General features: G+C 40.9%; 1 protein-coding gene across 1 annotated transcript in view; it reads left to right on the top strand.

Annotated features, from left to right (window-relative positions):
* The window catches only part of CORIN (corin, serine peptidase), a gene marked incomplete at its 5' end in the record, with an annotated part of 169,266 nt that extends 151,784 nt beyond the window's left edge, over positions 1-17,482 (top strand). Inside the window, 6 exons of the mRNA XM_082482177.1 lie at positions 9,183-9,305; positions 12,320-12,369; positions 13,950-14,124; positions 14,671-14,942; positions 16,628-16,761; positions 17,202-17,482. Of these exons, the coding sequence (XP_082338303.1) occupies positions 9,183-9,305; positions 12,320-12,369; positions 13,950-14,124; positions 14,671-14,942; positions 16,628-16,761; positions 17,202-17,384 (937 nt within the window). The 3' untranslated portion in view covers positions 17,385-17,482. The remainder of the gene's footprint in view (positions 1-9,182; positions 9,306-12,319; positions 12,370-13,949; positions 14,125-14,670; positions 14,943-16,627; positions 16,762-17,201) is intronic.
* Positions 17,483-17,872: the final 390 nt, after the last annotated feature.

Genomic DNA, 17,872 nt, shown 5'->3' with positions numbered 1-17,872 from the left:
TTTTAATTTTCTCTGTCTCCATATGTTTTCACATTAAAATTTCAAATTTATCTGATTTCAATGCTATTAAAATCAAGGTTTTGATCTTTTACTCCATACTCTATGGCACAGCCATGGCTTTATAGAATTCTGCTCAAGACCAAGAAAGATCTTAACCAGTAAGTATGTACAGACAGAAAACAGATGCTGTTCCAGCTCTGAAAAAGGCCTGATTTGTTATATATTAGTGCTCATACACACATTATTCATTACCTTCTTGCATAATACGAGGTTTCTTTTCTCAAGCCTGCTGTTATATGTGGCTTAAAACAATGGAATTATAGAAGCTGAATGTTACTGTTACTTTGAAGGGAGAAGGAATCCAGTTTATGGATTATACTTTATCCTAAACTTGCAGTTTAATACATTTGAGAGAGTTTTCCACAATGGAATAGGGAGAAAGAAGTATTAAAACCATTGCTGTACAGAAGTATCCCAAATTATGTTACTTTTAATGATGAACAGAATATTAACTTCATAACCCAAAATTAGTCCATGCCTTCTATTTCTGTGGGTTTTTTTTTCTTTTTTTTAATTAAGATTTAGTATGCAAGTCATAATATTCCTTGTGTTTCACTATAAACTATACTATAAACTTTGACTGTTGTGCACAGTGATCAGCAGGTAGCAGGCTAGAATGCTTTGAAAACTATTTCTGTAATATTTCCATTGTACAACTTATGAAATGAAATTACCCTAAACATTACTTTTCCCCATTGCAAGCACATTTTTAATGTAGAAGACAGCTTGGTTTTATTTTTCTTTTTTAATTCTAAAAATCCCTCTGTTAAAACACACATAAGGGAATCCATAGCTTGAAATTAAATGTGTTAAAGGAATACTCTAATTTTTCACGGAATCACGAAGTTTTCAGAGTTGGAAGGGACCTCTAGAGACCATCTAGTCCAACTCCCCTGCTAAAGCAGGATTGCCCAGAGCACATTACTCAGGACTGCATCCAGGCGGGTCTTGAAAATCTCCAGAGAAGGGGACTCCACAACCTCCCTGGGCAGCCTGTGCCAGTGCTCTGTCACCCTCACCGTAAAGAAGTGTTTCCGTGTATTTGAACAGAATTTCCTATGTTCTTCTAACTTGTGCCCATTACCCCTCGTCCTGTCACTGGGAACCATTGAAAAGAGCCTGGCTCCATCCTCCTTCAACCCACCCTTTAGATACTTGTAAGTATTAATAAGGTCTCCCCTCAGCCTTCTCTTCTCCAGGCTAAAGAGTCCCAGCTCTCTCAGCCTTTCCTCATAAGGCAGATGCTCCAATCCCTCAATCATCTTAGTCGCCCTTCACTGGACTCGCTCCAGCAGTTCCCTGTCCCTCTTGAACTGGGGAGCCCAGAACTGGACACAGTATTCCAGTTGTGGCCTCACCAGTGCAAAGTAGAGGGGGAGAATGACCTCCTTCGACCTACTGGCCACACTCTTCCCTATGCAGCCCAGGATTCCATTGGCCTTTTTGGCAACAAGGGCATATTGCTGGCTCATGGGCAATTTACTGTCTACTAGGACTCCCAGATCCTTCTCCTCAAAGCTACTTCCCAGCAGGTCCGCCCCTAACCTATACTGGTGCTTTACATTCTTCCTCCCAGGTGCAGGACCTTACACTTGCTTTTGTTGAAGCTCATTAGGTTCTTCTCTGCCCAGCTCTCCAGCCTGTCTAGGTCACGCTGGATGGCAGCACAGCCCTCTGGGGTGTCAGCCACCCCACCCAGTTTGGTATCATCAGCGAACTTGCTGAGGATACACTCTCTCCCCTCATCAAGGTCATTAATGAATATATTAAACAAAATTGGACCGAGTATTGACCCCTGGGGGACACCACTGGTTACAGGCCTCCAACTAGACTCTGTGCCGCTGATCACAACCCTCTGAGTTCTGTCCCACAGCCAACTCTCAATCCACCTCGCTGTCACCTCATCTAGCCCATACTTCCTCAGCTTCCTAATGAGGATGTTATGGGAGACAGTGTCAAAAGCCTTGCTAAAGTCAAGGTAGATGACATCTACGACTCTCCCCTCATCCAGCCAACCAGTTATAACATCATAGAAAGCTATCAGATTGGTCACGCATGATTTACCCTTGGTAAATCCATGTTGACCACTTCCAATAACTTCCTGTTCCTCAACTTGTTTGGAGATGACATCCAGAATGAGTCGCTCCATTACCTTCCCAGGGACAGAGGTGAGACTAACCGGTCTGTAGTTCCCTGGGTTCTCCTTCTTGCCTTTTTTGAAGATGAGAGCGATGTCAGCCTTCCTCCAGTCCTCAGGCACCTCTCCTGTTCTCCATGACCTTTCAAAGACGATGGAGAGTGGTCTAGCAATAACATCTGCCAGCTCTCTCAGCACTCGCAGGTGCATCCCGTCCATGGGATGTACTTATGGCCCATGGACTATGAATGTCCAGCTTGGCCAAGTGGTCTCTGACACGGTCCTCCTCAACTGAGGGAAAATCTTCCTCTCTCCAGACCTTCCTCCTTGCCTTCAGAGTACGGGATTCATGAGGGGCAGCTTTAGCAGTGAAGACCGAAGAAAAGAAGGCATTCAGCAACTCTGCCTTCTCTGTGTCTTCCACCACTAGGGCACCTGTCTCATTCACCAGTGGGCCTACATTTTCCCTAGTCTTCCTTTTTCTATTGATATACTCAAAGAATCTCTTCTTATTGTCTTTAACTGCAGTGGCCAAGCTGAGTTCTGATTGAGCTTTGGCCCTTCTCATTTTCCCCCTACATAGCTTTGTTATATCTTGATAGTCCTCATAAGTTGCCAACCCCCTTTTCCAGAGAATGTAAACTTTCCTTTTTTTCCTGAGGTCCAGCCAAAGCTCTCTATTTAGCCAGGCTGGTCTTCTTCCCTGTCTGCTCGTTTTTTGAGACACGGGGATGGCCTTCTCCTGTGCTTCTAAGAGCACCTGCTTGAAGTATGCCCAGCCTTCCTGGGCACCTTTGCTCTTCAAAACTGCCTCCCAAGGGACACTCTCAACCATGCTCCTAAACAGGCTAAAGTCTGCCCTTTGGAAATCCAAGGTGGCAGTTCTGCTGGCTCCCCGCCTTACTTCATCAAGAATTGAAAATTCTGTCATTTCATGATCACTCTGCCCAAGGCGACCTCCAACCTTTACATCCCCCACAAGACCTTCTCTGTTAACAAACAGTAGGTCCAGTAGGGCACTTCCCCTAGTTGGTTCCTTCACCGGCTGTGTTAGGAAGTTGTCTTCCACACACTCCAGGAACCTCCATGACTGTTCCCTCCCTGCTCCGTAGTATTTCCAGCAGACGTCTGGGAAGTTAAATTGAAATTTGAAAAATTAGTAAAATCTAAGTTTGAATTTCCTGCTTGGGTAGACATAACTGCTACTGCAAATTAAAATGTCTTGCCTTTCTGATGAGTGACTGATTTTGTAGAATCATTGAATAATCTTTTTTTAAATTGCCTTAGATTAAAGGAAACTTCTTAGATTAAAGAAATCAGATTTTTTAGAATTATATGTAGCCTTTGATGTTCATTAGATGTAGCAGACATCTTTCTGTGAAGCAGCAAGGCTAATTTGGCTGAGGCACAAGCTGTACAGTGACCTGAAACTGGAAGTGGAATTCTAGAGAGACTGGAGATGTAGTTCATATTTACGAGAACTGGTATAGAACAACAGCATAAGTACCTGTAGTTCAAATTTACGAGAACTGGTATAGAACAGCAGCATAAGTATCTGGAGAAAGAAACAGAAAGACCAGGGATATTAAAGAAAAAAGGCAAACAAACAAAAAACCCCAAACAAAACCACAAAGAAACCTCAGCAAAACATATTATGTTTCTAAGATGGCAAACACTTAATAATTAGAGGTAGAGTAAGGAAATAATACATTATACGCTGCTCTTCAAAGTAGCTAGTTTTGTGGTAATTCTGCTGAATCTGGAGGAGCATTTAAGATTCATGGCTATGACAGATCTCCTTTATGTCTGCCAATAATGGTAGCCAGTAGTTTTGAGAAGTTGTGGAGAATGGCTACAAAAGGCTGAAAACTGTTAGATATGCCATATTTCATTACAAAGGGAAAAAGAGGAGGATACAGAGATTTACAAACTAGTTGCCTAGCTTCAATTATCAACAAATAATTACAGAAGTATAAGGTCTTAATGACAGACAGAATATATTTATCAATAACAAATTATGTCAGATTCACTTAATTTATTCCTTGAAAAGGCAGAGACACTGTGGATATGGAAGAAAAAGTAGATGTGATATATTTTTAACTTTTACGCTATGTAAAATTACTTTTGAAATAAGTAAAGAGATATGGACAAAAGTGAGACTGTCAATGATTCATTGTCAAACCATAAAGATGTATCAGTGGGGGGCTAGACACATTCCAGTGGGTCTGGGGTCATATTCAGTGTTGTCATGAGTCATTCAGATGATGGAGTGGAGAGCACACTTAATAATTTCTCATTCAGCATCAAGCTGGGAGGATCTGAAAGCATTTTGTAGGACAGGATAGAGTTAAATTTTTTTTTTGACAGATTGTAGAAATGGCCTGAATTAACCAGGAGTGTTTATGTGTAATGCCTCTGGTGTATTCAGCTTGTGTTAGATTTTGGCTAGATGGAGAGTACGCAGAATAGGTCAGCAGGAGTGACCAGAGACCTAGCAAGCATGGTCTGTGAAGAAAGGTTGAAAACTCTGGGTGGCCAGTCATGGGGAGGGAGGTGTAGGAGCCTTCAAGTATATAAAAGATGGCTGCAAAGAGGCACGGAATAAACTGTTCTGCATTTCCAGTGGAAATAAGACAGAAGTAATGAGCTTAAGTGACAGGCAGGAAGATTTAGAACAAACATTAGAAAAAAAAAATCCTAACTGTAAATCCTGGAATATATTGCCTCAGGATTCTCCATCATTAGAGATTTTTACAATCAGGGCAGACAAAAATCTGTCAGAGGGAATTTAGATATAATTGATCTTATTTTGGATTAGGGGGATAGATCAGGTGGCCTCATAAGATTCCTTTTGGCTGAATTTTCTGATAGTTAACTGTTTTGGTTAACTGTTTAGTGAAAGAAAGCCTTGTGGAAGGATTTTTTTTCACAGGTCCTAATCCCATTTCATTCTTGAAAACAGTGCAGAGGACCTAATGGAAATCTATGTGAAAGACGTACTTGTATTCTACCACTAAGCTTGGTATTTCTATCACTTCAAATGTAAAGGGGGAAAAAAAAACATAAAACATTGCTGTTTGTTGTGCATCTGTTGTAAATTTACTTAAGTATGGCACTTTTGAATGGTCTTGGAGACTTCCGTAGACTTAGACTACAGGCACCCTAAAGCGTATTCATTGAGTGTTCTGTTTGAGCGGTTTGAGCTCAGAAGCTTTAGCATAGTTTTTTTGAATATAAAGATTTACTGCAGATATTTAATGTGAGACACATGAGACAGTTAAATTTTTGTCATCTATTCAGTAATAAATTCTTAGAACCCCATGGGCTTTAAAATAGTATTTCAGTATTCAAATGGTTCCATCCAAATAGCCCTGTGAGATGTTAGAATGTCATGTGGATTCAGGTAGGATTTGTAAGTTATCTTGAAAGCCTGGTAGAGGATCTGGTCCAAAGATCAAAACTCGAAAGGTGTGCATTATGGTTACCATGGTATGAACATCTCATGTTTGCAGATATCAGCAACAAACTCACTGAAGTGATGTAGATATTTCAGTGACTGTACTGTAATGTTAAAAGATGCTCTTACGTGTGAAAAATCTGTTCTAGTAAATGTTAGTCTTTTTTTAAGGTTAAGGTCTTCAGCATAGGTACTGGTCGCTACAGTGCATTTGTACCATGCAACAGAATCATAAAATCCCCATTGTAACAGACATCTGGAGAACATTTAGTCCACCTCCTGCTTGAAGCAGGACTATCACCAAAATGAGATCAGCTCAACCACTGCTCTGTTTAGCCAAGTCTTAAAAGTCTTGTAGGACCTTGTAGGCCATTTCCCCTTGTTTTACCATGCAGCACTATTGAGAAAGGTTTGAGTCCATCACCTTTTAACTCCTCTTCAAGTAGCTGCAGATTGCTATTGAAATGTTCCTTAGCTTCCTCTTCACAAGAGTAAACCAGTCCAGTTCCCTCAACCTCTCCTTGTGCATCAGTGCCATAGGCCCCTAGAAAACTTGAAAGTGATCTGCATGACCCTTTCCAGTTTCTGAATCCCTCTCCAATTTCTGAATATCCTCTTAAACTGAGGGGCCTCAAAACTGCACATTGTTGTTCCAGGTGTATATGGTTTCAGTCAACAAATACAGTTTCAATTTTGCTTATTGCAGGTAATAATTAAAAGCATTAGTCTAAAATCAACGAGTTTCTGAACAAAGCTGTTCTGTTATATGCAAACCAAAGAGGGATTAAAAAAAACAAACAAACAAACAAACAAAAAAAAAACAAACAAAAAAACCCTGCAAAGAACTGCAAGAGCCTTCTGAAAGTGTTTCATAAAAAAGGTTCTTCATTTGGCTTGCCTGAAATCTCAAAAGATACTACATGTGGTCACACACATAACTTTTGTGCAGATTGACTTAGGTCAACTTTGGCAGGCAATTAAAATAAAAAATTGGCAAGAGAGCTAATTTCAAACTCAAAGATGTAGATTGATGTCTTAAAGTAATTAGCTGCTGTAGTCTTGTTGTTGGAGCCTGTAAGAAACTCAGTAAAGTGAAATATTCTTTTGAGGAAATTATACACCATGAGTTGATGCAGCTCTGTCCATTGAAAGTTCTTTCTTCCCTTTTCTTTAGAGTGTGTGCACAGAAGAAATTTTGTGCTGCAGCTCCAGGAGGGGCCAAGTAGAACCTGCTGCCTGCTGTGTTTCTGGAATACAGGATGGGTCTGACTAAAATGAACCCTCATTGCTCTTCCTCCCTCCTTTTCTCTGAGTGCTTTACAGCCCCCGGTGTACTGTGTACCCCTGGCACAGCAGCCCCTCCCTGGATGCTGGAAGTTTCAGACCCAGAAGCTCACACCAGCCTGAGTCCTTATTCCTCCTCTAACTTTTTTAGCTCAGGTTCTCTCCTTCTCTGGTAATTCCCAATACGGTCTGGTGTCTACACAAATGCCAACCATTGCCCCCAGTTTTCTTCAGCTAGAAATGAGGCTCTTAGGTCTCCTTTATTCTGGCTATTTCTAATTAAAATAAATGAAAGGAGATAAGTGGTGGCCCTTGCCTCTCTGAAAGAAAACCATGTATGAACTGCATCAAGGGGGCAACGCTCTATAAATTTTTATAGAAGGCATTCTAAAGACATAAATTAGGACATATTGTTTTCGAGTGTATTGTATCAAGCTGTGACCACCAAGGAAAAAAGGCATAGCCATAATTTACTTTTATGAAGTATAATACCTTGTATTAATAATTGTGAAATTTCATACAGGTTTAAGTGTCTTGTAGGTTGTTGCCCTGGTTTAGAAGTACATATCTGCTTAATGATGATTATAGCATCACATGCTGTTAATCAGAACTGCAGATTTTAGCAAAATAATCTGGTCTTTGGGATAACACAGGTTTGGATCCATCAGATGGCATGATATTTGCACCTTTTTGCACATTTTTGAGTTACATATTTTATAGATCACTGTTTACAGCTACATAAAATATCACTGTACACAGTGTACGCATAATTGTTCACAGATGATCATAAGGCAGAATTTCATTTTAAGAAAATGTTTGTGTATTTTTGGTGGGAAATAAGCAAATGATGAAAATGAAGAGAGGAGAGTTTATGTGTTTGCTGGAAGCAGGAACTGAGGAAGAAAGCCCTTTTTGTAGCAAACAGCTTTCTCTAAATGAGGAAGAAACACAGACTTCAAAAATGCTTGTAAATATCTGCCTGCACGCTCTGGGTAGTAGATCATGGAATGATATTTGCTTAATATGCCCAGAGAAGGTTCTGAAAAATAAGTCATGTAACAGGCAGGATCCAGGGCCGTGACCTGGGAGCCTAGTGAATTCTGCCAGCCCTGCTGAAAACATTTCCATATGGTTGCACTGACAACTTTACCATAAAATAGAATTCTTTTACCTTTGTTAATTTATGTAATCAAGTAGATAAAAGAAGCTGCACTTTTGTAAATATTTAAAAAGAAATATAGTGCTGCACTTTTGTAAATATTTAAAAATAAATATAGTTAATACTGAAAATTGAACTTAAAGACAAACTAATGACCTGGCTAGCATTACTAGGTACTGCCATGAGAGATATGGTTCAGAGGCAAGTTTTAGGACACATCACACTTTTTCTGAACTTTTCTCATTCTCCTTTCCATGAACTGAGCTTTACAATTTGGCTTTTGACCAGTGTTCAGGAGAGCAGTCCTTGAAAGTCCCTCTCATTCACAGGGATTGATGGCTAATCATGGATTGTTCCATGCTGGAAAGCTGTACAAGTTGTAAAACCATTAAAAAAATACACTCTTTTTTTTTTCTCCATTTAGCAACTGAGATTTACTAAACCAGCAATTTCTTCAGTGGCTTGCGTCTTTCGGGCAATAACTAAACCGAGGAGGTGGATATATGAAAATATCTCCTGGTGGACCATTCCAACTTACTTTCATATTCCTGTTAATTTGCTGAAGAAGGACAGGTTTGACATCATCACCCATGATTTGTTCTGTTTTGCAAAGCAGACAGCTTGGACTTGGAGATACTGTCAAGTATTATTAACAAGACTCAGACTGCTCTTTACTGTTAAACTTTAATGGAATTTCAAAGATAGGAATGGAAGAAAATATTTTTTTTCTTTTACCTCTTCTACATATGAAGATCTGCTTTTTGTATTTTTGGAGGCAAGGAACTCTAGAAACAGTATGTCAATGTATGCACTACAGTAAATGCCACCAGAAGGCTCTTGCTGTTCCCGATTCCAATTCTGGTTCTTGTCAGAAAACACAACACGAGTTACAGTAATATGTTAGCTGGCCCGGCTTCTTGGCGGGATTTCATTCCCCTAACTATGATTCTGCCACATGTGGCTTTGACATAACATTCAGCTGTATATCTCTGGAATAAACAGGAGGCATTAGGGCCTCTTCACCTTTGTAATTGTAACATAGAAACATACTGTGAAGGTCTATGAATGTCTTTCATTTGTTTCAGAGGCCCATCCAAAACAGAAATTGTAATAGAGAATGAGGAAATGCAGCATCAAAAATGGCTGAATCTGCACTCAGACTGGAAGAATAAAAACGTATCCACTTTACATGCACTTCTAGTGAACGGGTAAGTAACAGGCAAATGAGATTTATTTCACTGCTGTGGGTAGTCACTTACCAATGGAGGATGACAAACTCTCTTTGTTAAGTTCTTTTTTTCCCAAAGTGTCTGTGTATAAACCCCAGCCCATACTCATGAGTTGTTAAGATACCATCTATTATGATTTTAGTGTCTACTACAACTGTAGTCTCTTTTGAGTCTGCCTTGTGAATCCTCAGGGGCCCATTCTGCCAGACTAACAGCATTTGAGGGACATAGAGGTGATGCCCCTGAAGCACCTGGACCAGACAGCTTCATTAAATCCCCGCTGACCAAGAAAGTCCAGTAAGTACTGTATAGGAAAACCTTGCAGCAACATCTTACCGTCCTCTGCAGCCCATGTAGTTTGGCTTCATACATTTGGAGCAACGACAGCTTCTTCAGCAGAAGTTCTATCCACTTACAGTAGGTTTCCCTAGCAGCTCCTCTGGCTTCAGATGGTGGTGTATTCCTTTTAATTAACTCAACTAGAAAGGCAGTTGCTAATAAGAAGCCAGGATCTCATTGTTGAGACATTCAAAGCGTGACTTTAAGACTGAAGAGCCAATGAACTTAAACATCCAGGACAAAACTAGGAGAGCCACCTAATCCCCGTCTGCAACTGCATTCCTTAGAAAGCAGATTCATTGTTTCCGTGTTCTCTTTCAAGTGCCTAGGAGACTTCGTAATATCCTTCGTCCATAGAAAATCTGTCTCTTTCACAAGACTGTCCTGGCTAAATGCAGAGGTACAACGTGTATGAATGCACAAATCTGAGGAATACACTGACTTTTCTTTTGCTTGGCTCCATTATTTTCTATAATGAAACTTTTCTGTAATGGCAGAATGCTAAAAAGTTCCTGTCTGCAAATGCCTACTTTTGCTTTCCTACATCTCAGCCTTGTACTAGTTCTGTTTTACATTAGTATTTTACCCATTCATTTCAGTTCATTTTTATTTCTTCATCTGGAAGAAGGGCTGTTACAGGGTGGTGCCCGATACTTGAAATTTTTCTTCTTAACTCTTTTCTTTCCTGTCTCACTGTTTCTTCCCACTAGCTTAACAGTATCTAAATGCTTTTCTCCAGAGTAATATAAGAATAAACATCTTGGGTTGTGACCAGATGCAAAGGCAGGTCCGCAATCATATTCTGTTCAGTCACTGAAATGCAAAGGTTCTTTGCCGTGTTTGAAAGTGGTCTGCTAGGGAATGTGTGAAGGGATGGATTTGGAGCCTCTGAGTTACAAGATCTAGTGGCAAAAGATCTAGTTTCGCCCAAAGTACAAGTTAAAGGAGAGAAAACATCAGTAATGAGGATTATTGATAAAGCTATTACAGAGATTAAAGTAATGTGTAGGAACACAAGTTACAGACTCCCTAAACCTAGAGAATGGATAACAAGAAGCAGTGAGAAGCTAAGGCCTTGAATGGAGAGTGAGGCTGGTTTTGCTTCAGTTGTGTTGGGCATCCTGTCCAGATGGCTCTCGCTGGCTGTGCGTGCTCTGCAGGTCAGGTGCATCCCATACCGATCTCCCAGTCACCCCACTGGACGGCCTGCCTCACTTGTCATGTGCCTGGCTCGCTTTCTAGTATAAAGCAAATTGCACGGCGGACAATATGGGCTTAGTTTCTTCCCAACATCAAGCCAAGGCAAGCCCAGGAGCTGGAAAGTGCTCCTGAGCCCTCCAGCCCAGGTGTATTCATCTGGATCAACTTCAGCATGTAAAATGTCTGTGCTGTGGAATATGTTGGATGTTTAAAGGAGCCGTCAGGCTCCTGGACTGCTGGGAACTTGGGTAAGAACTAACAAGTGCACCGCTAGTTTCATAAAGTTTTGATAAGAGAGAATGGCACAGGTAGGCGATGCACACATAAAAGCTTCAAGTTTTGTCTTTTAGAGCTGACTATTTGATATGTCAAAGAAACGAGTGTGAAACATGAGTGTGGCTGGTCTCAGTTATATTCTGTATATTTTTTTAGGGAGTGCAAATGCCCCTCAAAATTGTGCACATAATTTTCTTTCCTGAAATTGGTCGTCTGTCTCTAGAAATAGAATTTTATGTTCTGTGTTTTCAGGAACAGAAAGTAGACTGATTTGCAGGGCATACGAGTGGGGCATATGCAGTGTAAGGGACAGAGGTGTGGGCAAATCACAGATCCAAGCCTGGGCCTTTCAAGCTAATCTGGTGAGTCTGTGGCACTCCATCGCTGTGCCCACATTAGTACCTGTGACTGAAAATCAAATGCAGCCTCTTTTTAGGTGGTTGCAATTTTAAAGATAATGAAATTACACCCTTCAAAGAATTACCTGGGAAACAGCTAATCTGTGTATGCAGTCTAATTTAGCTCTGCATCTGCCTCAGAACAGCACGTAAATGGTAGGAATGAAAAAGTGGTGGAACAAGAGGGCAGTCAGCTAGTTGAGCAACAATGCTCTCTGTTTTAACAAGGATCTCCCTTCCTTCAACAAAGAATCACTTCTTTCCTCTTGGAAAATTTTCAACTGAAATGATATTTTTTTGTTGTTTTAACTTTTGAAAACTTCCTGGATTTTTTCAAAACGCCCAAACTTCTAGGGCGTGAAAGATCATCTGCTATCAAAGGTATTTCAAAGAAAATGCTATCCTTCAGCTGGAAGGAAGAGGAGAATGGCAATCTCTGTGCTTTCAGGTGCCATAAATTTAAGACTTGACAGACTGTACATCCCAGCTGACCTCAGAGCTGGATCGGTGCCCAGAGCGCGAGGTAGTCTGCAAAATATGTAGCACCCGCTCATGAAATGTATTGTAAAGCTGAACTAATATTTTGAATTATCTCCAGGCAGGCGCTGGAAACCATGGATGATCTGGCATACGAAGCTCCTTGTGTTTCTTTTTACAGTTTGGGGGAATTTTTAACAGCTGGTTCACAACAACGAGTACAATACCTGTGCTGATTTGCAAATTACCAAAAATTACATCAATTAATTGTGATTTCCATCATGTTCTTGTTTCAATATTTAGACAGATGTGTCGAAGCAGAAGCAAAGTGGCTCTCTTTTGCACTAAAGAAGGTAAGAGAGAAGTGCATCTAAAAGAGAGATGTTTTTCAAGATGTGTTAAATCCCTTTAACAAATGCAAATGTTTAGTGTGGATTCATTCTGAAATTTTACTAGACTTCTGCAACATCCAGTTTTGCATTGGTTTGTTTGGGTTTATTTTTCCCCTACTATATTCAGTTTCATCAGCTTTTCTTATTTTTTGACTACAAGACTATGTATGGCAGTATCCCAGTCCTGCTCCCACAAAATAAATTTTGTCAGCAGCAAGGTTCCAAAAATTAATTTGATAAAACTTCCTGCTGAAAATAGCCTTTCCCACCAGAGCGGTGAGCAGGATATCTGCCTGGGAGTTGAAGCTGTGATCTGTTCAGTTGTGAAGCTCAAGGGGACAGGAGCACCTGAAGTAGAAAGCTACAGACCAAGTCTGTAGGCACAGCAGATTGTACAAGTGGGTTGAAAATGCAGAAATTCTTCATCTTTGATGAAAGCATGTTCCACAGACAAGGAGAGCTTTGCTGAAGAACACTTAAATTATGAATTAGCTTGACACAGGGAAAATTAGTCACAAAGCATAACCTAAATTTGGGAAACTAATCAAAACATTTACCACTCTTATCAGGAAAAAAAAAAAAAAAAAAACAAAAAAAAACCAAAAAAACAAAACAGCTCAAAGGAGCCTATCAAAGGTGTTTCCTTCTGACATATCTGCTTTAAGTACACTTAAACCCCCTTGCCCTCTGAAGTTAAGTGAACACAGTAAGAATTACAAGTTACAAATAAACACTGCTCCAATTTATTTCTTCACCACTAAATTCCCACAGATACATGTAATAGCAGCGTATCCTCCCTTGGGAGGCTGACTGCAGAAACTGGTGGTGTTCTTTCGTTCTCTAAATCAAACTGAGTACGAACAGGATAAATAATAAGTCTGCAATCTTACAAAACCAGAATATAACATGAAAGAAAAGTGGAAGGCTAACTATTTCAGGAAAGTAACTGTCTGGCAGACAGGAATCTGGTATAATTTCCACTGGAAGTGGCATATAAAGTATAATGGATAGAGTACTGTATGTCTTCAAATCTTCTCCTTTAGTGATTTCCACAGGCAAAGCGAGCTTGATGCCTTGTAGCTGAATAAACAGGGTGACATTCACCTCACACCTGGCTTAAGAAAAGCCTTATTACTGCTGAGCAGATTTTCCAGAAGCAGTTCTTATGGCTAGTACAAAGTAGCCCAAACACGTCGCTAGCTGACAGAAAGACAAGCACATAAACCCAGGAAACCTTCCCGAGGGCAGCTTGGTAACTCCTGAAAGAAAAGGAAGTCAGGGTCCCAGGCTTAGCTTAGTATTTCAAGCTGAGCCCTGGTCGGAATTAGTATCAGGAGAGCAAATCCTCTGATACACAGGAAGGATGAAAGCTCAATATGTTTGATATTATTTGTGTGGTTGTTGCTGACTTCGTTTACTGTATTGTTCAGTGGACTTTCACGACTCTGCTAATAGTCTGTGCTCAGTTTTCTTGCAGGAGGTCTCGTACGCGCTGCCTTTGTGGTAACGGTTAACTCCCTTCTGCCTCTGTTCCTCACCAGACTGTGGCCGTCGCCCAGCTGCTCGCATGAACAAGAGGATCCTTGGGGGTAGGACCAGCCGCCCAGGCCGGTGGCCGTGGCAATGCTCCCTGCAGAGCGAGCCAAGTGGACACATATGTGGCTGTGTTTTGATTGCAAAGAGATGGGTCTTGACAGTAGCACACTGCTTTGAAGGGTGAGAGGGCTCAGAGAGTTTTACTGTTCATATAAACTTGCACATATGAATTAGCAACCCCTCCCTCCTCTACCAAACACACTGGGGGCAGGCGACGATCTTTTCAGAATGCCACATCAGAGAGGACTGGGTTTAAGAGACTAAACAAGAAAGTAAATGTTATAAAACCAGCATCAGCTTAGGTGTTCACATGCTTGATTATTTGTTGTTGGTATCTCTACTGATGAAAGCGAAATGAAGATGATTTTGAGAGCTTTTGGCGTTTAATAGAGCAACTAATAGGTGGTTACATACTTTCTGAAGGAGTGAACTTTAATTTGTTTGGTAGCAGGCAGGAAGAAAATGGAAAGCATTGTCTTTTGTTGCTCAGATCTTAGCTGGAAGTAATTTGTAAGTATTTGTTTCTTCTTGCAGCATTTGTATGTGCCACGCTTTGCAAAGTGCAATGTGCAAAAAGTCAGGGAGAAAAAATTCTTGGGTATTTTATCTTAAAAGAATGATCTTGATTGAAATTGCCTATTTTTCTTTTTTCTTTTTTTTACAAAGGAGAGAAAATGCAGCTGTTTGGAAAGTAGTGTTTGGGATTAGCAATCTTGATCATCCATCAGGCTTCATGCAGACCCGACTAGTGAAGACCATTATCCTCCACCCACGCTACAACAGAGCAGTGGTAGACTACGATATCAGCATTGTGGAACTGGACGAGGACATCAATGAGACAAGCTATGTAAGACCTGTCTGTTTGCCCAGCAAGGACCAGTTGGTTCGGCCAGATACCTACTGCTACATCACGGGCTGGGGACACATGGGCAACAAAAGTAAGATGAATGTTTCTGGGGCTCTTGGAAAAACACGTTAACCTTCTACTGAGTTAACCAAATAAGGGAGCCCATTACAAAGCTTTATCCATTTATACTCTTACTGGACCTTATTAAATACTAGGAAATGGTAACTACTCGTGAAGGGATCTAGGTGTAACTAGAGCCTAGCTTTTTCAAATCAGCTGCCGGCATTTATGCTGCTTAATCCTTATTTAGGCAAGTGGCTTGATTTTCAAAAATGTAGAGGATCTAGAAACTCCTATCAAGAAAGTCACCTGAGCTGGTTATCATTTTACTGGTTTAGGTTATATTCAGAACTGTACTGAGAAGGTATCAGATCATCAAGGGGGTGGGGGAGGCAACATTCTTAGTTTAGTGAAAGCGGAAGGGACTGGAAGCACTGGCATACACGCTGAACGAACGTTCTCGTGCATCAATGCTCTGCGTCACGCTTTGGACTTGTGACACGCTTTGTTCCATTCAGGCATAATCACAAGTGTTGTTTTTGTCTCTCTGAATAGAACATTAGTGTGTTTTCTTGTTCTGTGGCCGCTGCAGTCCTTGGGTCCCATGACAAGAACAGTTGTGTTATGTCAATCTTTTGTTTAGACAAAACAATTCTGCATGCACCATATGCACATTATCCTGGCGCCATCCCTGTTAGCGCTCTAGCCATTGTGTTTCTCCCTTCACTATTACAGTATTTACTGGGGAAGGCTGTCGTTCTGTACACTGGAGAAGGAAATTCTCCTTTCACTGTTGCTTCAGGTGGGACTGCATCTCTGGTGGCCAGGTCAGACACGTGGCAAAAATTAAATTTCACGTGTGAGGCACAGGCTGCTTACTAGCAGCTCTGCCCATCTAAAAATATCTTTTATTTAATGGCAGGAAAAAAAACCCCACAGAACGCTTTTGCATCGCTAGTAAGTGGAAAAAGGTTCTTTGTTCTCTAATGTGGTTTCAGTGTTGCTTTTAAAGGTTTTATGTTATGAAGCATCAAAAACCGTCATGGCTACACAGCACTCAGTACTTCATGCCCTAGGCTGAACAACTTCCCTTTGAATTTCAGCTGTTTAGACTAGGCAGAAGTCCTTTATTGGCTCCTGAATGTGCTAAAATGATTTCAGTAACCTTTGAATTCTGATTCCCTGCTACATTTTAGAAGTCAAATTTACACAAACATAACTCAAAATGGCTGTGATTACACCAAGCTTTACCACGACAGATGCTGAGAAAGAGGGAGATCCTGCTACAGAACCGTGAGTCAGGCCTCTCCTCCACCTCCCTCACGTTACTGGTTTCCAGCTAACACTGCCCCCATCTTAGGAGCCCCACAGCACACCACCTACAGGTGCTCGCCCTCCTCGGTCTGTCCGTGCGAATGCAGGACAAACGGCAAGTGTCACACCAGTTCCCATGTGCTTGGTCCTCCAGAATGTAACGTACACCCCCGGCTCAGGAGCACGACAATCATGAATCCCACAGTGCAGCAGTGCAAAAATCCCCCTGCTTTCACCTACGCTTTGTACAGAAGGGGGATTCTTCTTACATTTAATATATATCTGTATTAAGTAATATTTATAATCTATCCTAACGGAAATATTTATCATATTTCAGACCATCATAACCGAGTATTTGTGTGTTCATGTGTGTATAGTTTAATGCTTAATTCCATTTTCCAGTGCCTTTCAAGCTTCAAGAAGGAGAGGTTCGCATCATTTCCTTAGAACAATGCCAGTCCTACTTTGACATGAAAACCATCACCAGCAGGATGCTGTGTGCTGGCTACGAGTCCGGCACTGTGGACTCTTGCATGGTAGGTCTCTAAGGAGAAACTCACACCCAGACTTGCTTTTAGAAATCAAAGTACTATGACATTTATTGGGTATGGCATACTTCATCTACTCTAGGAATGACAACAGTCATTTTTTAATTATCATTATTGGTGTAATCAACTTCAGTTTGTGATAATGAAATGCTGCTTGAAGATTCTAAGGTTTATCTCTATTACTTAACTATTAGACTGATTTTTTGTTTTTAATTTCTATGAGCCTTTTGCAGGTAATTTTTTGTACAAGTAGAACAGGGAATAAATAGTGGTGATGCTTTGTGCTGCTACATAGTTCAGCAGAGCGGCCAGTTTTTACAGCTAAGTTACTTATTAAAGGCCTGTAGGAACCGAGACATCACTTTAACCATAGGACTGCTGGCGACGTGTAGCCCCTATAGACTGTTTTTTTTTTTTTCATGTTGCAGGGTGACAGTGGAGGACCGCTTGTGTGTGAGCAACCTGCAGGGCGCTGGACTTTGTTTGGTTTAACATCCTGGGGCTCTGTCTGCTTTTCCAAGGTTTTGGGACCTGGAGTTTACAGTAATGTGTCACATTTTATTGAGTGGATTGAAAGACAAATATACATCCACACCTTTCTGCTAAACTAACTCCAGATGGTAAGAATTGTACTGACAGACAAAAGAAAAAAGGCATCAGTACTTAAACACTGAAGATTTTGCAGTCCAGAAACTCTATGAAACGGAGTTTCAAGCTCTATCTATTCTTGTTGTGGAGCTATGGAATACACAGCGTATGTTAACGGTAAACCCTCCGCTGGTGAATATACTTTGGGGAATAATCTTTTTGACTTTTCTTTTAACTGTGTTGTGGTGCTATTCCAAACACAGCAAAAAGCTTAAAAAGATCAGCCACTTTCTGCCTTTCAGCTATTCAAAATAAGCAGTAGCACAGCCTAGAAAAACCTTTTTAGATAATCTATTTTAATACTATTCCATTAGTAGCACATGTATTTTCACTCACTTGTTGTCATGAGCAATGAACTCCGTGCGTTCAGACTGCACTGACCATGCACGGCCATACCACATGCTGGAGGCAAGTTTGTAGGTCCGTGTGGCACAGGACCTGTCACAGCACG

The sequence above is a fragment of the Vanellus vanellus genome (assembly GCF_965231255.1).
Source record: "Vanellus vanellus genome assembly, chromosome: 4".
Classification (NCBI taxonomy): domain Eukaryota; kingdom Metazoa; phylum Chordata; class Aves; order Charadriiformes; family Charadriidae; genus Vanellus; species Vanellus vanellus.
The sequence above is the reverse complement of the archived record's forward strand: the minus strand, read 5'-3'. Positions and strand labels throughout refer to the sequence as shown.